This window comes from Corythoichthys intestinalis, chromosome 16 (assembly GCF_030265065.1).
Source record: "Corythoichthys intestinalis isolate RoL2023-P3 chromosome 16, ASM3026506v1, whole genome shotgun sequence".
In the NCBI taxonomy this organism is placed as follows: domain Eukaryota; kingdom Metazoa; phylum Chordata; class Actinopteri; order Syngnathiformes; family Syngnathidae; genus Corythoichthys; species Corythoichthys intestinalis.
In genome coordinates, this window is record NC_080410.1 from 1,094,096 (window position 1) to 1,116,483 (window position 22,388).

The 22,388-nt window shown below is 44.0% G+C and overlaps 1 protein-coding gene and 2 non-coding genes across 3 annotated transcripts; all 3 read right to left on the reverse strand.

Moving 5' to 3' along the window:
* Window positions 1–378: 378 nt before the first annotated feature.
* trnas-gcu (transfer RNA serine (anticodon GCU)) lies at window positions 379–460 on the reverse strand. Its single transcript has one exon. It is a non-coding gene; the product is annotated as a tRNA-Ser (tRNA).
* Window positions 461–6,584: 6,124 nt separating this feature from the next.
* On the reverse strand, window positions 6,585–18,563 carry LOC130904346 (uncharacterized). The gene is made up of 2 exons (XM_057817055.1): window positions 15,777–18,563; window positions 6,585–7,355 (listed from the first exon to the last, which is right to left on the reverse strand). The coding sequence occupies exons 1-2, from the start codon at window positions 18,561–18,563 to the stop codon at window positions 6,585–6,587; spliced, it is 3,558 nt and encodes a 1,185-aa protein (XP_057673038.1).
* On the reverse strand, window positions 12,583–12,664 carry trnas-gcu (transfer RNA serine (anticodon GCU)). The gene has a single exon. It is a non-coding gene; the product is annotated as a tRNA-Ser (tRNA).
* Window positions 18,564–22,388: the final 3,825 nt, after the last annotated feature.

Consider the following 22,388-nt stretch of genomic DNA (forward strand, 5'->3'; position numbering starts at 1 on the left):
GAATACCGCCAAGTAACAAATGCAAGAACACCATGACTGCTAACTAATCAACAACTTTCAGAATCAGATAAAGAAGGGCCGCAAAATTATAGTTTGAATTTCAAAGGAACCCAGAGATGAAGGCAAAGACCAATTGCCCCATGTCAAACTTTGTACTTCACGGTGTCCAGCATCACTGAAAGAGAGGAGTCACATTACAAATTCCTCTTATGAAGATTTTGACCGATTACTATGTTTTTGCAAACCTGAGAATAGTTGAGGTTCATGGCGCAGAAACGCGAAGCAGAAATGAGATCACTTGCAGTTGTTTCAGGTTAGTCTGCCCCTACGGAATTCATTTCAAGCCAGATAAACGACCAAGTCGGAAATGCAAGAACACGATGAGGATGGGATTCGAACCCATGCGTGTAGAACACAATAGATTAGCAGTCCACCACCTTAACCACTCCGTCACCTCATCACTTTTTTTTGTGTTGGATGTCAGGGGAATGGTAGTGACCTACGCCAACTGCATCCGTATGATGCACTGACAATAGCATTGGTCCCTGGGATCATGTGCTTGCGGGGGAATTAGCTCAAGTGGTAGAGCGCTCGTTTTAGCGTAGGATGGGGCCCAATCTTTGACCTTCCCCGCACGCGCCGGAGCGGCGGAAAAGCCACGCGGCGGCCCGCTTTCTCCCGCAGCGACAGACGGGGGGCGCCCAGGGAATTTTTCGGCGCACCCCATTTCGCGGATCGGTCGAAACGAGCGCGCCGCGGGGCTGCGTCGAACCCGCGACCCTCGGCGTACAACCCTGGGTGCACGTGCCGTTCTTACACGTCACCCTTCCGCAATGTATCCGTCTCGTGGAGAGCACCTTCTTTCACTTTCGAACATTCAGATTGTGCCACACACGCATTTCAGCTCCAAGAAGAAAACAATCTACCATCATCAGATTTACATACACAAGTGTTAACAACAACCCTTGTTTCAGTTGATTCCTGGATAGAAATTTACCTCTTAGTAAAAGTATTTTTGAATTATTTTGCCCATTTGATTTGCTTTCCATTCATTAGAATAACCCTTTATTGTCATTAGTCATAGAAAAATGATTAGACCACCGTTGATTTCTACAATTTCATGTTTCATGCCCGGTATTACTTTGTATTACTTGACAAATATGTTGTTTAGCGCCATCTCGATGTATACAATGGTTTTATTTATTGTCATGCCAATAGAAAAGGAGCACATTCGCCTCCTTTGTTATTACATTAAAAAGTGCAACCTTATTTGCATATGCCTTTGAAACCTTGGCATCAATGAGTCAGTATTTATTTACAAAACATTATGCAAGACATAAGACTCTTGCCTTAATGAACATTTGGGTAAATAAAAACTATATACAGGGAAAAAGGATAATAGAATGAAACTTTATTGGGATAAACAGGTTCATATATTTACAGTTTATTGTACATTATTTAGAAGTGTGTTCATCCAGATTTTCCTTAAGGGGGCGGGTTTCGCAGTTCTTTCTGCCGGCGCTGCTCATTCAGCCACACTTCTAAAGATTTGCCTCCTGACGAACTGAGGCAAAAAGTGGCCCTGCCAAAGCGGCTGTGTCCAAACTCCTTAGTTTTGGGTTGCCCACACTTTGAGCACTTGTTAACTGCCACTTCACGGACATATCTTCTTTTCTGGACTCCACTGGCTTCCTGTTCTTCCCTGCGCCGCTTGTTCCTCACTGTGAGGCGGGACACAGGAGCCACTGGGGCAACAGGAGTTTGAGCCCGGACAGGAGCAGCTAGGGACCAACCAGGGTTTAAAACAATGATCTGGGGCGGCAATGCAGGAGCTGGGAGAGCAGGAGGAGGTACTGGAGCGATGGGCTGCACGACAGTGACACTAGCAGGTCGTCTACCTGGCCGCAACTTGGGAGCCTGTCCCGCCCTACTTGGAGGAAGGACGAACTCGTGCTGGGGCCCAGATGTGGAAGGAGGCTTATCCATCCTTTCCTGTGGAGCAGGAAGCTGTGAGCTGGCCACAGCGATGCGGTCCTCACAAACAAGGCCTTGGGAAAGGACACTTTGCTCCTGAGAGTTCTCCCGTCGATTAAACCTACAGCCATAAAATGTAAACATTACAAATGACTGCTAAACTTTTTATATAAATGTCAATATAAAAAACAAACATTGTGCTTACCACTGAGTGAGAGTCTTCTGATTCAGCAGAAAAAGCTGAAGAGAGGTGGCCTCCATCAGGGTGTGGCAGTTCAGCACCAGGTCTCGGATGTGGTGGTAGTCATTGAGCACTTTGGTCCAACGAGGAAGGCGGACTCCATCCTTTTTAGTTGGAGACTTGTGTAGTGCACACAGCTTGATGCACATAGTCTCAACTAAGCGGCTGGAGCTGGGCCACTGTGCTGGCCCTCCTGGATGACCAATCAGGCACCTCTTCACACTGTCCACACCCGGTGTCGTTCCTGTGTTCTTTGGGGCCTTGTAGCGTCCGTGGACCAGCTTGGGCTGGTGTCTGGGCTGGTAGTGGATCCTCCGCTTGTCCCCTTCAGGTAGCGCAGTCCACAGGCGGACGACCTCGGTGATCTGCTGCTCGTCCAGGTAGCGTGCCTGATGGAGGGACACCAGGTATTCAGCCAAGTCCTGGACCTTATCCCAGCCAGGTACGCCATCAGGTCCATGAATTGGAGCCTGCGTAGAAATATCAATTAATCAACAAATGATATGAAATTAATGAAAAATACTTGTAAATACTGAAGGGAAATTCAATACAACACACAGCATGTCAAAGCAAATAGAGACTAATAATGATCAGTCAACTTACAAGACTCTGGTCTGCAGCACTGGACCCAGCTGATGTGGTAGGATCAGAGGCAGCACATGGCACAACAGGGCAGTGCAGAGGAGGCTCGTTAGGGCGCTGAAGAGAACGCTGCAGGGGGAAGGGCACACGAAGCTGGGGAGGGGACTTCGGTGGAGGCAGCCCTTGACTGGATGTGGATGGCTGTGGGACAGTCTCGATGGTGTCATAGAGGACAGGCACCGTCAAGTCGATAGGTTCCTCCTCCAGAAAACCTTCGTCCTGCACCTCCTCATCGTCCATCTGCTCCACCAGTCGATCCTCATCCTCCGGGTTTTCCATGTCAGTAAGGGATTTACCAGTCTGACTGTACAGGTATTCCATGCCTAGAAGCTCCCCTGCAGAAACACATAAAAAAAAAAAACCCAAAAAAACCCAAGATCAATCAAGTGTTTGAAAAAATGTATTAAATATTACAATTTAATATTAAATACATTTATTGAATACATTTGAGTAATGAATACAAATGAAAACTTTCTACTTATACTTCATTACATTGTGAAGATGACATCTACACTTTTCCCTCAACTACAGTGCAGCAACCTGGTATGAAGACAGGCAAAGAATCTAAGGCTGCAGTTTAGTAGTTTTATTCAGTAATAACGCTACTTCGATCAGAAAACCCCTGACCTTCCACCTGGTTTAGAATTGCTGTCATGACAATTGTTCAGCAATAAAAATAATTTTGCTACAATTTTCCAAAAATGTCTGAGTTAACAAGAATTATTCTTGCCTGTGTAAGCCCCTGGACGCTGGAAGCACTCGTCCAAGGACTTCTTCAGGACCTTGCGGCTGAGCCAGTCCATGGCCTCCCTCTCAGCGCTGTCATAGGTCCTTAACTCATGTTTCCCCGTCACTGTCACTGCATGCTCCATTCTGTCCTGGTTCCAGCGCATCAGACCTTCCAGGAGATAGGCCTGGAAGTGAGTGTCACTGGCACTGGTCCCTGCAGGTTAAACAAAGAAAATATATGGTCTGTATTAGGAGTGAAAATGATTTACTGTAATACAGCAGTTTGCTTGAAAGTACGTAATAACCCACCAGGGATGAAGCGGTTCAAATGGAGGTGGAAGGACTCCAATGAGGTGGAGCCACGAGCACAGCGATAGCAGCAGAGCTCCACACCACCCTTCTTCAGTGACCCTGTCTTCATGTACAAAGGGAAGTCCTCTGGGTCCTGAATACAGGTGATGTGCCTCTGCTGGTCTATCCAGACCTGTTGGATACGCTCGTGGTCCAGCAGTGGTACACACAGAGTGTCCCCCCCCTTCTCGCTGTCCATCTCATCAATAAGTGATTTAATCCTCCAGGTAGTCTCCTCCACGTCTCTGGTCCTCTTGCGGCAGTGCAGTGCCAACTCCTTCCTGCTGATCAGCTTGTCCAGGGCCTTCTCTGAGACTGGACCTGCTCCTCTGGCCTGCTGCTCCCCCTGTTTGGCCAGCCGAAGAGCAGTGACATCTTCTGGGTCCAGCTCAAAGATGCACCTGGAGAGTCGAGCCATGAAGATGCCGTAGAGCTGATGGGCTTCCGTGATGACGGCTGCAGCAAACCGCCTCATGAAGTGCCAGATGTCCAGATGCACTTGGAGCTCATCCCACTCAGCAAACGTGGCCCTGACCAGCGACTGTCCCTGTGCATGTGGAGTGCAGCAGTCTCTGTCCACATACAGGATAGCGGGTGGTGCCACTCCCGCCTCCCTGTACCTCCTCACCAGACCTGCTGCCATGGGCCGCAGTCCGTGCCCTTCTGCAGCCGTGAGCACTGACACCAGAATCTGGCCGTGTTCGTTGTCCACGTTTGTGCACCAGCCAGCAGTGTGAGCAGCTGCTCCAGCCAGTTTTTTGGGAACCTATATGAAAAACATGTCAAATGAGCAACTATAACAAAAATAAAAGCATTCACATCATTTTTAAAACTCAGTTTTTTAATTTACCTTTTTGGTGGAGTCCATCTTGAGGACTGAGCCAAAGACGGAGGTTATCTTGGCTTTGACCTCAGGTAGCCGTGAGAGGACGTCCCTGGCGTACACAGACAACAGCCACTTGGGTTTTGGAAGTGGTGGGAGTGGCGGGGGTGCAGCGAAAACTGGAGGCTCAGTCATGGAGGAGTCGGCGAAGGGCTCGCAGGCAGTGAGGTACTCCAGTGTGCACCGTGTCCACGCTGCACTGTGCTCTTCTTGCAGCTTTCTGTAAAGCTGCGTGACACTTGCCCTGGGTCCGCTCCCGCATCATTATGACCACACGGTGATCACACGAGTACCTACAGAGAGTCGTATCATTCTGGTCAATGTCACATTTTATTGTTTAACTTTATTAAAGCAATGCATTCATTCTATTTTATACACCACAAGCACGTTATAGCACATTGCTGTTATTCTTGATATTTCATACCTGTATGTCAGAATGGCGGGGAATTTTCTGCGGTGCCCCATGTCGAGCTGTGCCAGGATGTCGTCAGACCAGGCCGGGTACTTCTTCTTGCATCCTTTGCACTCCAGATACTCCGTGGCCATGTCATACCACCCATCTATGTCCAGGACCTTGCGCACAGTGCGATAAAGGCCAGCTGCTGTCAGCCTGTGGTTATTGCAGGCTGGCTGGACACAGACGAGTGGAATGGACCACATCATCAGCGGCATCCAGAGAAACAGAGGGCGACAGAAGAAGACGTCAGGAAAGGCAGGAGGCTGGGTGAAGACATTCGGCGGCTGGGGGGGATACCACCAGAATACGGGATTTGGCATCAGCTCCAGCTTCCCTGTATTTGTATTGGCCCTGAACAGAGCCTTCCTAATCCAGTCCTGCTGGAATAAAGGAAGCTGCTCCTTCCAGTGTCTCGGCAGTTCTGCAGGTGGCTGGGACACAGGAGTCCACACCACTGGAGGAGGAGGGGCTGGAACTGGCTCAGCAGTGCCTGGAGCGTAAAAAGAAAGCGTTAGTTTCATGGAGATTGCCAATGCGTGCCTTTTTCTGCACTGTTAAACAACTGCCACTGTTACAATGTTAGTTGTATAGCATGGATGATTAGAAAGGCAACATGATAATGGGATAATGGTGTTGTCGAAGGAAGCAGTGAAAATGACCCAACCACCATTCGGTAATATGCAAGCAGAAAAAGGAAAACGGGATCAGTCAAGTGTGAAGCACTAAAGTCTCTGAGTGTCTCTACCTACAAATTATTCCGGGGGCAGCGGGGAACATGCAAGATGACAAGAATGGGCTTCAGTCTATGATTGGGATAAACAATGATATAAAAACAGTTCACATACATACACCTTTAAATATCATTTTTTCTTTGACTGGGGACTGGCATTTGCCAAGTGCCAGTTATCTGTATAAATAAAGAAATACATCAAGAAATACATATAATTACAATATATTACCACAAAATTGTTTGTAAAACATTGTTTGAGATTTACGTACTTTGAGAAAGTTGTTCCTCTGCTTGTGAGGCCGCTATCACCATCTCCTGGTCATCTACCTCGTCAAAAAAATCCCCAGCAGCTCTATCTGTAAAAACGTAGAACACAAAGCATGAAGCAAATGTCACCATCACACCTGCACACATCGACCTGCACTAGATGCTCACCACAGGTAAAGAGACGTCTTCGGGCTGCGCGCTGAGACGGAGATGGGCAACGTGGCTCTGCAGCTGTTGTTCAAAACAAGATGCCTTTTTAGGTACATATATATATAGGAATAACTTTAATACCTGCACATCACCTGAATATTTACAGGGTTTGGCTGGACTCATTAGCTTCTTTGCCAGCTGTGAAGCAGACAGATGTGTCCCATGAGCCAACAGGGCCTTCACAGAGGCAGCCAGCGGTTGCCTGCTCTGAGTGGCAGCAGGTGGAGCAGAGGCAGCAGTGGTGGGGACATTGAGCTGGAGCCTGTCTCTTCAGCACGTATGCCTGGAAGAGGGCCATGTTGGTGTTGGGCCTGGCCTTTGCCTTCTTCAGGTAGGAAATGAGAGCCTGAGCCTCCTTGCTTGGGTCTTCATACACCTCCTTCATGGACCTGCCCTTGAAGTCACCAAACTCAATCATCAGACATCCAGTGTCCCCAGTCCTCTGGGCCTCCTGCCGCATTGCCTGTTTTTTCTGGTACACCTCCACAGCCTCCCCCACCTCCCTGATCCGAGAGGTGTAGCTGAGGAAGAGGTGCTTACTGGCTGACAGCGGGTTGTCCCTCTCCTCTTCCCCCATACTGCTGCACACCAGATACACTGCATACCCCAGTGAGTTCTCCAGCAGCCACAGGAACCTCTGGCCCTGGTGTTTACCAAACTGGATCCTGCAGTGAGCCAGAACCAGGAACTGGTCACCAGCATCCCCTCCATTCTGTCTCACAAAGGCAGTGGCCTCGGACAGAACCTCCTCCTTACACCTGGCTCTGTCTCTCACTGCCCCCGCAACCTCACTCCTGTTTGCCTCCTCAGTCGGTCCCATGAGGAGTTGACCCTGAGGAGTTTGGCGCAAAACGGGGTATGCATACATATTCTGAAAGGAAACAGCCATAAACATTAAAGATATATTTGAAATCATAAATTTAAACACTTAATTTATATTTCTTCTTTTATACTCAGCAGTCAAAGAATTTACAAATAATCAACTTTTTACGCAAATATAGTAATATTTAGAATGAATTCATAAAGTAATAACGTCATGTTATTAATAAAAATCGCATTTTTTTGTAATGTACTGTATTCAGCAGGACAATCTCCGTAAAGCAAGGGTATGAATAAACGCATTACAATAGCTTATGTTAGCCAAATCCTAAGGGTATGAATAAACGCATTATAATAGCTAGTTAGCTAAACCGGTGTCCCGCAATTCCTTACTATGCGGCGAAATGTCCAACCTACACAATGCTCAGCGCGCTAGCTTTTTTAGTACCTTTTCATTGCCTCAAAAATACTTTTTGCATGCATTACCCTCTCATACTTTTAACCATTGTGTTTTTGTGTTAGATTTGAAGCATTTGACCACATCAGTATTTAAACCGTCCTTATTTATATCCGCCGACCACAGGGCACAAACTCTACTCACGAGCTACGAGATCATTACACATTTATCTGTTAACAGAGAAGATGTTTTCAAACATAACGTTCACAAAAGCAGTTCTGATTACTTGCATAAAGAATGAAACGACGACAAACTACTGGGACACGAGTTAGAGGAGACACGAGCAGCGAACACAAGGCACTACTCACGAAATACGTCCTTATTTATATCCGCCGACCACGAGGCACGAACTCTACTCACGAGCTACGAGACCATTACACAATTATCTGTTAACAGAGAAGATGTTTTCAAACATAACGTTCACAAAAGCAGTTCTGATTACTTGCATAAAGAATGAAACGACGACAAACAACCGTGACACGAGTTAGAAGAGACACGAGCAGCGAACACGAGGCACTACTCACGAAATACGTCCTTATTTATATCCGCCGACCACAAGGCACGAACTCTACTCACAAGCTACGAGACCATTACACATTTATCTGTTAACAGAGAAGATGTTTTCAAACTTAACGTTCACTAAAGCAGTTCTGATTACTTGCAATAAAGAATGAAGCGACGACAAACTACAGGGACACAAGTTAGAAGAGACACTAGCAGCGAACACGAGGCACTACTCACGACATCAAGACTCAATATTTCTAACGAGTTCATTAATGAGTATAACAGGACATATTAGATTTATCTGTTAACAGAGAAAGATATTTTCAAACTTATCGTTGTTCACTAAAGCAGTCAGTTGTCCTGAGAACTTGCAATGAAGAATGAAGCGACGACACGACGGAAGAGAAATATATCCACCAGCTCAGGCCGCGATTTGCGCCTGCGCACGAGGTCTGCGCTGATTGGTTTACTTTTCGTGACCTCACTTTCTACGAGCTCTGCGGTGATTGGCTTATTCTTCCCTAACTTTCCGCGAGCTTAGCGCCAATTGGCTTATTTTGCCCTAACTTCTCCGTAATTTTACTCTAACATCAGAGTGCAGCAGGCGCAAACGAGAAGTAGCGGGATCGATGCCCACATTCTACAGTAGTTCATGGTTTCTGTTTTTATTGTCTCAAAAACCATGGATGAAACCTGAAGCCAGATAGATTTTTCAAGCTCGTAAAAGGGCTCAGATTTGGTTCGTTTTTTTCAAAAACAAAGAAACTTCTTGTATTTTTAATCCCGAAAACAAAAGACACTTCTTTGAGAACACTTCGTTGTCCAAAACTTAGGTGAGAGGCCGCTTCCTAAGAGCCCTTTATGAAAGAGCCTAGAAACCTAGAGATGAAGGAACAATGGCTAATTGCCCCATGTCAAACTTTGTACTTCACGGTGGCAAGCATCACTGAAAGAGACAAGTCACATTCTACATTCTTCCAATGAAGACTAACCTTTTACCGTGTTTTCGCAAGTCCTAGAAAAACTGGGAATGCATGGTGCAGATGAACGCAGCAGAAATTGGAGCAACTGCGATTGTTTCAGTTTGGTCTTGCACCTGTGGAACTGGTCACAAGCCAGATACACCGCCAAGTAAAAAATGCAAGAACACGATGACTGCTAACTAATCAACAACTTTAAGAATCAGATAAAGAAGGGCCACAAAATTATAGTTTGAATTTCAAAGGAACCCAGAGATGAAGGCAAAGACCAATTGCCCCATGTCAAACTTTGTACTTCACGGTGGCCAGAATCACTGAAAGAGACGAGTCACATTCCACATTCTTCCAATGAAGACTTTGACCTTTTACTTTGTTTTCGCAAACCCGAGAAAAACTGGAAATGCATGGTGCAGATGAACGCAGCAGAAATTGGAGCAACTGCGATTGTTTCAGTTTGGTCTTGCAACTGTGGAACTGGTCACAAGCCAGATACAACGCCAAGTAACAAATGCAAGAACACTATGATTGCTAACAAATCAACAACTTTCAGAATCAGATAAAGAAGGGCTCCAAAATGTTACTTTGCATTTCAAAGGAACCTAGAGATGAAGGAACAATGGCCAATTGCCCCATGTCAAACTTTGTACTTCACGGTGGCCAGCATCACTGAAAGAGACGAGTCACATTCCACATTCTTCCAATGAAGACTTTGACCTATTACTTTGTTTTCGCAAGCTCTAGGAAAACTAAGAATGCATGGTGCAGATGAACGCAGCAGAAATTGGAGCAACTGCGATTGTTTCAGTTTGGTCTTGCAACTGTGGAACTGGTCACAAGCCAGATACACTGCCAAGTAACAAATGCAAGAACACGATGACTGCTAAGTAATCAACACATTTCAGAATCAGATGAAGAAGGTCTCCAAAATTAAAATTTGAATTGCAAAGGAACCCAGAGATGAAGACACAGTGACAAATTACCCCATATCAAACTTTGTACTTCACGATGGCCAGCATCACTGTAAGAGACAAGTCACATTCTCCATTCTTCCAATGAAGACTTTGACCTTTTACTGTGTTTTCGCAAGCTCTAGGAAAAGTGGGAATGCATGGTGTAGATGAACACAGCAGAAATTGGAGCAACTGCGATTGTTTCAGTTTGGTCTTGCACCTGTGGAACTGGTCACAAGCCAGATACACCGCCATGTAACAAATGCAAGAACACGATGACTGCTAACTCATCGACAACTTTCAGAATCAGATAAAGAAGGGCTCCAAAATGTTAGTTTGAATTTCAAAGGAACCTAGAGATGAAGGAACAATGGCCAATTGCCCCATGTCAAACTTTGTACTTCACGGTGGCCAGCATCACTGTAAGAGACAAGTCACATTCTACATTCTTCCAATGAAGACTTTGACCTTTTACTTTTTTTTCGCCAGCTTTAGGAAAAGTGGGAATGCATGGTGTAGATGAACACAGCAGAAATTGGAGCAACTGCGATTGTTTCAGTTTGCTCTTGCACCTGTGGAACTGGTCACAAGCCCGATACACCGCCAAGTAACAAATGCAAGAACACGATGACTGCGAACTAATCAACAACTTTCAGAGTCAGATAAAGAAGGGCTCCAAAATGTTAGTTTGCATTTCAAAGGAACCTAGAGATGAAGGAACAATGGCCAATTGCCCCATATCAAACTTTGTACTTCACGGTGGCCAGCATCACTGTAAGAGACAAGTCACATTCTACATTCTTCCAATGAAGACTTTGACCTTTTACTGTGTTTTCGCAAGCTCTAGGAAAAGTGGGAATGCATGGTGTAGATGAACACAGCAGAAATTTGAGCAACTGCGATTGTTTCAGTTTGGTCTTGCACCTGTGGAACTGGTCACAAGCCAGATACACCGCCAAGTAACAAATGCATGAACACGATGACTGCTAACTAATCAACAACTTTCAGAATCAGATAAAGAAGGGCTCCAAAATGTTAGTTTGAATTTCAAAGGAACCTAGAGATGAAGGAACAATGGCCAATTGCCCCATGTCAAACTTTGTACTTCACGGTGGCCAGCATCACTGTAAGAGACAAGTCACATTCTACATTCTTCCAATGAAGACTTTGACCTTTTACTGTGTTTTCGCAAGCTTTAGGAAAAGTGGGAATGCATGGTGTAGATGAACACAGCAGAAATTGGAGCAACTGCGATTGTTTCAGTTTGGTATTGCACCTGTGGAACTGGTCACAAGCCAGATACACCGCCGAGCAACAAATGCAAGAACACGATGACTGCCAACTAATCAACAACTTTCAGAATCAGATAAAGAAGGGCTCCAAAATGTTAGTTTGAATTTCAAAGGAACCTAGAGATGAAGGAACAATGGCCAATTGCCCCATGTCAAACTTTGTACTTCACGGTGGCCAGCATCACTGTAAGAGACAAGTCACATTCTACATTCTTCCAATGAAGACTTTGACCTTTTACTTTTTTTTTCGCCAGCTTTAGGAAAAGTGGGAATGCATGGTGTAGATGAACACAGCAGAAATTGGAGCAACTGCGATTGTTTCAGTTTGGTCTTGCAACTGTGGAACTGGTCACAAGCCAGATACACTGCCAAGTGACAAATGTAAGAACATGATGACTGCTAAATAATCAACACATTTCAGAATCAGATGAAGAAGGGCTCCAAAATTAAAATTTGAATTGCAAAGGAACCCAGAGATGAAGACACAATGACAAATTGCCCCATGTCTAACTTTGTACTTCACGGTGTCCAGCATCACTGAAAGAGACAAGTCACATTCTACATTCTTCCAATGAAGATTTTGACCTTTTACCGTGTTTTCGCAAGTCCTAGAAAAACTGGGAATGCATGGTGCAGATGAACGCAGCAGAAATTGGAGCAACTGCGATTGTTTCAGTTTGGTCTTGCACCTGTGGAACTGGTCACAAGCCAGATACACCACCAAGTACCAAATGGAAGAAAGAACACGATGACTGATCACTAATCAACAACATTCAGAATCAGACAAAGAAGGGCTCCAAAATTAAAATTTTAATTGCAAAGGAACCTGGAGATGAAGACACAATGACCAATTGCCCAATGTCTAACTTTGTACTTCACGGTGTCCAGCATCACTGAAAGAGAGGAGTCACCTTACAATTTCCTCTTATGAAGATTTTGACCCATTACTGTGGTTTTGCAAACGTGAGAATTGTTGAGGTTCATGGCGTAGAAGCGCGAAGCAGAAATTAGAGCACTTGCAGTTGTTTCAGTTTAGTCTGCCCCTACAGAATTGGTCTCAAGCCAGATAAACCACCAAGTAGGAAATGTAAGAAAACGATGAGGATGAGATTCGAACCCATGGGTGTAGAACACAATGGATTAGCAGTCCATCACCTTAACCACTCGGTCACCTCATCACACTTTTTGTGTTGGATGTCAGCGGAATGGTAGTGACCTACGCCAACTGCATCCGTATGTTGCACTGACAGTAGCATTGGTCCCTGGAATCTTACGCTTGCGGGTGAATTAGCTCAAGGTGTAGAGCGCTCGTTTAGCGTACGAGAGGTAATTGGATTGATGCCCACATTCTCTAGTAGTTCATGGTTTCACTGTTTCTATTGTCTCAAAAACCATGGATGAAACCTGAAGCCAGATAGTTTTTTCAAGCTCGTAAATGGGCTCAGATCTGGTTCGTTTTTTCAAAAACAAAGACACTTCTTTTGTTTTTCATCCCGAAAAAAAAAAGACACTTCTTTGAGAACACTTCGTTGTCCAAAATTTAGGTGAGAGGCCGCTTCCTAACAGCCCTTTATAAAAGAGCCTAGAAACCTAGAGATGAAGGAACAATGGCCAATTGCCCCATGTCAAACTTTGTACTTCACGGTGGCCAGCATCACTGAAAGAGAGGAGTCACATTACAAATTCCTCTTATGAAGATTTTGACCCATGACTGTGTTTTTGCAAACCTGAGAAAAACTGGAGATGCATGGTGCAGATGAACGCAGCAGAAATTGGAGCAACTGCGATTGTTTCAGTTTGGTCTTGCACCTGTGGAACTGGTCACAAGCCAGATACACCGCCAAGTATTAAATGCAAGAACACGATGACTGCTAACTAATCAACAACTTTCAGAATCAGATAAAGAAGGGCTGCAAAATTATAGTTTGAATTTCAAAGGAACCCAGGGATGAAGGCAAAGACCAATTGCCCCATGTCTAACTTTGTATTTTGACGGTGGCCAGCATCACTGAAAGAGACGAGTCACATTCCACATTCTTCCAAAGAAGACTTTGACCTATAACTTTGTTTTCGCAAACCCGAGAAAAACTGGAGATGCATGGTGCAGATGAACGCAGCAGAAATTGGAGCAACTGCGATTGTTTCAGTTTGGTCTGCCCCTGTGGAATTGGTCACAAGCCAGATACACCGCCAAGTAAGCAATGCAAGAACACGATGACTGCTAACTAATCAACACATTTCAGAATCAGATGAAGAAGGGCTCCAAAATTAAAATTTGAATTGCAAAGGAACCCAGAGATGAAGACACAATGACAAATTGCCCCATGTCAAACTTTGTACTTGACGATGGCCAGCATCACTGAAAGAGACAAGTCACATTCTTCCAATGAAGACTTTGACCTTTTACCGTGTTTTCGCAAATCCTAGAAAAACTGGGAATGCATGGTGCAGATGAACGCAGCAGAAATTGGAGCAGCTGCGATTGTTTCAGTTTGGTCTTGCACCTGTGGAACTGGTCACAAGCCAGATACACCACCAAGTACCAAATGCAAGAAAGAACACGTTGACTGATTGTTGTGTACAGATTTAAAGTTCATATAGTTTCCTCAGGCAAGAACGACAAGAAAATATGTGCGGTGAACGACCAGCGTCTTCTTTATTGCAGCCACTCAGCTCAACAACCGGTACAATCAACAACCACTTGTTAACATGCTCACATGAACTAGGCGCCCTCTACAGGGGATGAGGCAGTATGACACCTTTGTTTAAGCATCAATTATTCTGGGGTTTTTCAAACACCACAGCTCCTCCCCTGTAGCTTGAAATACTTTTTTTTTTCTTTTTAGTATGACAATACTTTAACAATAACAAAACAATATCAACCTGTTGACACGAAACCGTAACTTTACAATCACACAGTGTTGACAAAATACAGCAACTCGCTTAATACTACAAGTCTAAACGATCCGGCGGACGGACATTTCTTTTAGGCCGAACAACACGTTCAGGACTCGCAGCTGGAGTAGGTGCTTTAGAGCTAGAGCTCTGGCTTTCTTCAGGCTCTACCTCAGTTTGATTATTTTCAGTAATCTCATCATCTTGATCAAACTGAATGTCCCATTGTTCATCAGTTCCACTCAAGGAATTCTTTGGTAGTCCATTCTTTGTTTTTGCATCCAACATTTGATTTACATGCCTTTTTACAGTTTTCCCATACACAGGAACTGAAACCAAATATGTCACTGGACCCCAAACCTCTGTAATTACACCATCAACCCACTTCTCTCCTCCCCTGTAGTTTCTCACCAGAACATTTTGACCCACAGAGAAAACCCGGAGTTTTTTCTTAACAGTAGCAGAGCCTAATGCTCTGTTTGGCTGATTGAATTGAGGCACATTTGGTTTAACCAGTGAAATTCTAGTACGAATCTGTCTCTTCAAGAATAGCTCGGCTGGCGTTTTCTTGGTCGTTGTATGTGGCATGTTTCGGTAACTAAACAAAAAATTGGCAATACAATGTTGTAAAGTCATGTTACCTTGAGCTTTTCCTTTTGCCAATGACCTTTTAAAGGTTTGAACCAACCGCTCAGCTAAACCATTTGAGGCTGGATGATAAGCTGGCGATTTAATATGTTTCACTGCATTCAGGGCAAGGAAAGCCTCAAATTCACTTGAAGTAAATTGTGGCCCATTGTCAGACACAATTTCTTTTGGTAAACCATAAGATGCAAACAGATCTCTCAAAACTTCAATCGTTCTGTTGGCTGTAATAGTTTGCATGTGGATTATTTCTGGCCAACGAGCGTAAGCGTCCATTACCACCAAAAACATCTGCTTATTGACCTCTGCAAAATCAATATGTATTCGCTCCCATGGACCTGATGCCCATTTCCATGTATGTACAGGTGCTGTGGCTGGCATGTTACGCTGTTGTTTACAAATGTCACATTGATTGGCTATCATTTCGATATCATCATCAAGAGTTGGCCACCAAAATAGGCTTCTAGATAAAGCTTTCATCTTAACTGTTCCCCAGTGGCTTTCATGCAACTCTGATAATAATCTGCTTTTCAGTTTTTCTGGGATAACCACTCTGAAACCCCAATGTATACAGTCATTTTCAACAGTTAAGTCAAACTTGCGTTTTACAAATGGCTGTAACAACTCATCAGGAATGTGTTTAGGCCATCCAGTCATCACATAATGCTTAACTTTTGCGAGGACTTGGTCCCTGTCTGTTTCCTGAGCAACATCTTTTGCTGTGATTGGTAGGCAGTCTAAATAAGTCACTCTGAAAATCGGATTTGACTCTGGAAAGCTCTTGTCTGCAATTGGCAATCGAGATAGAGCATCTACATTTCCATGTTGTCCTGAAGGTTTGTACTGTATCTCATAAGTATAAGCGGCCAATATGAGAGCCCACCTCTGCATCCTAGCTGCGGCTAAAGGAGGTACTCCCGTTTTCGGACCTAAAATCTTCAGTAGGGGTTTGTGATCTGTTACCAAAGTAAACATATGACCAAAAAGATACTCATGAAATTTGATCACTCCAAAAATCAAGCCTAATGCTTCCTTTTCAATTTGTGAGTAGTTTTTCTCTGCTTTGGTTAACATACGAGAAGCAAAAATGATTGGTTTTTCACTACCATCTGTCATTTTGTGTGAAATCACTGCACCTATCCCTACAGGGGATGCATCACAGGCAAGTATGAGTGGCAGGTCTGGGTTATAATGCACAAGCACTTTGCTTGAGAGCAACTGCTTTTTAGCAGTTTCAAATGCTTTTTGACAGGATTCTGACCACACCCATTTGACATCTTTCTGTAGTAATCCTGTCATTGGTGAGATTATGGTTGATAAGTTAGGAATAAACTTGCCATAATAACTCAACAATGACAAGAATGACTTTAGTTCAGTTGTATTAGTGGGCATGGCTACGTTCGCTATCGCCTCACATTTCTCTTGGATTGGGTGTATACCCTCCGCATCAATCACATGTCCTAAATAAGACACACTGTGCTGAAAGAAAGCACATTTCTCCCTTTTTACCTTTAGGTTGTGGTTTTTTAACCTTTTTAAAACCTCCTCCAAATGTATCAAATGTGTGTCATTGTCCTTTCCAGTAATCAGAATATCATCTAAATAACAAATGACACCATCCATGCCTTGTAGCACTTGATCCATTAATTTTTGAAATATGGCAGGAGTACTAGCAACACCATATGGAAGTCTGTTCACTTGATATAGTCCCTTATGAGTGTTTATGGTTAAATACTGTTTGGAACTATCTTCCAGCTCCACCTGCTGGTACGCTTGTGATAGGTCAAGTTTAGTAAATCGCTCACCTCCTGCAAGTTTTGTGAATAAATCCCTTGGTTTGGGAATGGGATATTGGTCTACTTCAAGCCATGGGTTGATAGACACTTTATAATCCCCACAAATCCTGACTGTCTGATCCATTTTTGGAATATTTACAGTAGGTGCCGCCCATTCACTATAACTGACAGGTGTAATAACTCCATCAGCTTCCATTTTTCCCAGTTGCACTTCTACCGCTTCTCTGAGAGCATAAGGCACTGGGCGTGATTTACAAAACTTTGGAATCGCACCTGGCAACACGTGTAATTTTGCTTTGATTCCTTTCACTTTACCCAAGCTGGGCTCAAACACTTCTGGGTATTTATCACAAAGTTCTTCAAAACTCTGGGGTGCCACCCGGTTTACACATGACCAGTCCAATTTTAACATTTTTATCCAGTCTCTTCCCAATAACGCTGGACCATTACCTTCGACCACGAGTAAGGGAAGTACGCATGTGATCTTATTGCATTTAACTGTCACAGAAATACTCCCTTTTAGACTCAGCGATTGCTTACTGTATGTTCTCAGAATACAGTTTGATGGCATTAATTTCTGCTTTCTGAACCTGCGTTTATACAGACTTTCTGAAATCACCGAAACAGCTGCCCCTGTATCTACCTCCATTTTTAACCTTTTATCATTCACCCTTAGGTACACATAATAAGGTTTTACAGTGTCACTTTCAGAGTCAATGTCCTCACCATCAGCTTTTACTGAGAAAAGTTCTACATCGCTGATGTTACCTGCCCGGTACTCCTCAACAAATCCTGATTTGGGCTCGGCCGTCTCCTTCAGGGCTTGAGGCTGCGAGTCAGCTGGTTTGATGGGACGCTCCTTCTCTGAAGTCTTGACTTGGGCTGGCTGCTCCTCCGGTGGTCTGGTCTGCTTGGTCCAGGACTTGTCCACTTCATCGTGTTCCTTGCTGTTCCTCAGCTGCATCCTGGCATCCATGTGTTTTGTCCACTTTGTTGGCTTGTCCTTTTTTTCTTGATTTTGGGACCTGCATGCTTTAGCGATGTGCCCTTTCTTCTTACACAGCCTGCAGTCAACATCTTTAAACCTGCACTCAGATGGCAAGTGTCCTTGTCCTGCACATCGGTAGCACGGTTTTCCGCGCTCATCTTTCTTCACAGGGCTCGTCCTGGAGATAGCATTTGCTTTGTATGATTTCTGGGACCACTGCTGGGCATTTTGTTTCGCTACCTCATAAGCCAGTCCCATATCATATGCTGCTGCAAGGCTTAAGTCTTTAGTGTGAGATGAATTCAGCAAACGGTCACGTAGCTCCGCACTCTTCACTCCACACACAAATCTATCTCGGAGAGCGTCATCCAGAAATGTCCCAAATTTACATGTGGCAGCCAACTTTCTTAGCTTTGCCATGTACTCACTTATGGATTCATCTTCTCGCTGGTTTCTTGTATTAAACTTGTATCTTTCTGCGATAAAGTTTGTCTTCGGCACAAAATGCGTTCGCATGAGCTCAATTAGCTCTTGTAATTTCTTTTCTGCTGGTTTCGACGGTGCGCACAAGTCCATTAGCAGCGTGTGGTTCTTTTTTCCCACCACGGTCAAAAACACTGCTCGTGCTCGGCCATCGTCTATTTTCAAGTCATTTGCCACGAAGAACTGTTCTAGCCTTTCCAAATAGGCCTCAAAGCATTCTTCACTTTCATCAAAGGCAAGGTCTTCACCTTTACCGAACGCCGTCGCCATCTTGACACGCACTTTCTTTTTTCTCGTCTCAACGGAATTTACTTCAACAGAAACTCTTCTTACCAAGAGGAATTCCCATCCTCGTCGCCAGTTTTCTGTTGTGTACAGATTTAAAGTTCATATAGTTTCCTCAGGCAAGAACGACAAGAAAATATGTGCGGTGAACGACCAGCGTCTTCTTTATTGCAGCCACTCAGCTCAACAACCGGTACAATCAACAACCACTTGTTAACATGCTCACATGAACTAGGCGCCCTCTACAGGGGATGAGGCAGTATGACACCTTTGTTTAAGCATCAATTATTCTGGGGTTTTTTAACACCACACTGATCACGAATCAACAACATTCAGAATCAGACAAAGAAGGGCTCCAAAATTTAAATTTAAATTGCAAAGGAACCCGGAGATGAAGACACAATGACCAATTGCCCAATGTCTAACTTTGTACTTCACGGTGTCCAGCATCACTGAAAGAGAGGAGTCACATAACAAATTCCTCTTATGAAGATTTTGACCCATTACTGTGTTTTTGCAAACCTGAGAATAGTTGAGGTTCATGGCGCAGAGGGACAAAGCAGAAATTAGAGCACTTGCAGTTGTTTCACTTTAGTCTGCCCTGACGGGATTGGTCTCAAGCCAGATAAATCACCAAGTAGGAAATGTTAGAATACGATGAGGATGGGATAGGAAATGTTAGAATAAGATGAGGATGGGATTTGAACCAATGCGTGTAGAACACAACAGATTATCAATCCATCACCTTAACCACTCAGTCACCTCATCACTTCTTTATGTTGGATGTCAGAGGAATGGTAGTGACCTACGCCAACTGCGTCCGTGTGTTGCACTGACAATAGCATTGGTCCCTGGAATCATGTGCTTGTGGGGGAATTATCTCAAGTGGTAGAGCGCTCATCTAGTGTACGAGGGGTAGTAGGATCGATGCCCACATTCTCCAGTAGTTCATGGTTTCTCTGTATTTTATTGTCTCAAAAACCATGGATGAAACCTGAAGCCAGGTAGTGATGGCCAAATGAAGCCTCATGAAGCAATGAAGCTTTGCAGCCAATTGGTTTGCACATGTAGCAAAGCTTCATGGTGCTTCATTTACCCTATGGCGCCATCAAGTGGTCTAGAAGCCCAAGAGGTCAACATTGTTAAGAATTCAATGGCTATTTGCTTAAGACAAAGATATGAATGTGCTTGTGTTAGTAATTTAGTATGTGAACAAAATACATCAAGTGCTAAGGGTAATTTGTTATTCATTTTTATTTAGAAATAATAGCTTTCCCACAGTGGCTGGCTTTAAACAGTTTCTTTTTTTTGGAAAATATTTCACCAGCTTTAGAAAATATTCTTTCACAAGGCACAGATGAAGCTGGGGTGCAGAGAAATGTGAGTGCCAGTTTATATAAATTTGGGTAGGTATTCTTTTGTGCCTCCCAGTACACTAATGGATTGTTCATTCTGTTGATGTTTGGTTCAGATAGGTACACACACACACTCACATTTATATTAAAGTAGTTTTTCTCCCTTACCTTATTGAAAGCAATCAAATCAAAATGTTCCCATACAGGGGAGGATCGCTCTTTTCGCGCAGGTTCCATCGCAAGCAAAGGACAAGGCTCGAAAAAAGATTGCACTGGTTGCACTGTTGCGCACAGATGTAACAAGTACAGGAGCCCGAAATCCACAAAATGTGAGATAACAGGCGATCGCCATTGCGTTTTGCAACCAATTTATACCGTAGTATGTCCTGTTTTTGCAATATGCGCCAAACGTTGGATCACTTCCGAAGCACTCACGAGATTCAGCCGGCCGCCGCTGACCGCCGCCGGCAAGGCTTCCCACGTCATCATTTCCGGGTTTTGCCGAAATGAAGCGCGCCTCGCTACAAGCTTCGTGGAAACCCCCCTCCCATTACTCGACACAAGCTTCGGAACCTCGGCTCATTTCGTCCCATCACTAAAGCCAGGTAGTTTTTTCAAGCTCGTAAATGGGCTCAGATCTGGTTCGTTTTTTCAAAAACAAAGACACGTTTTGTTATTTTTCATCCCAAAAACAAAAGACACTTCTTTGAGAACACTTCGTTGTCCAAAACTTAGGAAGCGGCCTCTCACCTAACAGCCCTTTATAAAAGAGCCAAGAAACCTAGAGATGAAGGAACAATGACCAATTGCCCCATGTCAAACTTTGTACTTCACGGTGGCCAGCATTACTGAAAGAGAGGAGTCACATTACAAATTCCTCTTATGAAGATTTTGACACATGACTGTGTTTTTGCAAACCTGAGAAAAACTGGAGATGCATGGTGCAGATGAACGCAGCAGAAATTGGAGCAACTGCGATTGTTTCAGTTTGGTCTTGCAACTGTTGAACTGGTCACAAGCCAGATACACCGCCAAGTAACAAATGCAAGAACACGATGACTGATAACTAATCAACAACTTTTAGAATCAGATAAAGAAGGGCCGCAAAATTATAGTTTGAATTTCAAAGGAACCCAGAGATGAACGCAAAGACCAATTGCCCCATGTCTAACTTTGTACTTCACGGTGACCAGCATCACTGAAAGAGAGGAGTCACCTTACAAATTCCTCTTATGAAGATTTTGACCCATTACTGTGGTTTTGCAAACCTGAGAATTGTTGAGGTTCATGGCGTAGAAGCGCGAAGCAGAAATTAGAGCACTTGCAGTTGTTTCAGTTTGGTCTTGCACCTGTGGAACTGGTCACAAGCCAGATACACCGCCAAGTATTAAATGCAAGAACACGATGACTGCTAACTAATCAACTTTCAGAATCAGATAAAGAAGGGCTGCAAAATTATAGTTTGAAATTCAAAGGAACCCAGGGATGAAGGCAAAGACCAATTGCCCCATGTCTAACTTTGTATTTTGACGGTGGCCAGCATCACTGAAAGAGACGAGTCACATTCCACATTCTTCCAAAGAAGACTTTGACCTATAACTTTGTTTTCGCAAACCCGAGAAAAACTGGAGATGCATGGTGCAGATGAACGCAGCAGAAATTGGAGCAACTGCGATTGTTTCAGTTTGGTCTGCCCCTGTGGAATTGGTTACAAGCCAGATACACCGCCAAGTAACCAATGCAAGAACACGATGACTGCTAACTAATCAACACATTTCAGAATCAGATGAAGAAGGGCTCCAAAATTAAAATTTGAATTGCAAAGGAACCCAGAGATGAAGACACAATGACAAATTGCCCCATGTCTAACTTTGTACTTCACGGTGTCCAGCATCACTTAAAGAGACAAGTCACATTCTACATTCTTCCAATGAAGACTTTGACCTTTTACCGTGTTTTCGCAAGTCCTAGAAAAACTGGAAATGCATGGTGCAGATGAACGCAGCAGAAACTGGAGCAACTGCGATTGTTTCAGTTTGGTCTTGCACCTGTGGAACTGGTCACAAGCCAGATACACCACCAAGTACCAAATGTAAGAAAGAACACGATGACTGATCACTAATCAACAACATTCAGAATCAGACAAAGAAGGGCTCCAAAATTTAAATTTAAATTGCAAAGGAACCTGGAGATAAAGACACAATGACCAATTGCCCAATGTCTAACTTTGTACTTCACGGTGTCCAGCATCACTGAAAGAGAGGAGTAACCTTACAAATTCCTCTTATGAAGATTTTGACCCATTACTGTGGTTTTGCAAACCTGAGAATTGTTGAGGTTCATGGCGCAGAAGAGCGAAGCAGAAATTAGAGCACTTGCAGTTGTTTCAGTTTAGTCTGCCCCTACAGAATTGGTCTCAAGCCAGATAAACCACCAAGTAGGAAATGTAAGAAAA

What these genes read in the sequence shown, in the direction of transcription:
- LOC130904346 (XM_057817055.1), bottom strand. Translation starts at nt 18,563, where the DNA reads ATGGCGACGGCGTTCGGTAAAGGTGAAGACCTTGCCTTTGATGAAAGT. An exon ending in AGTCAAATCCGATTTTCAGA is followed by an intron (nt 7,356 to 15,776) that starts GTGACTTATTTA and finishes GTTTCCTTTCAG; the next exon opens with AATATGTATGCATACCCCGT.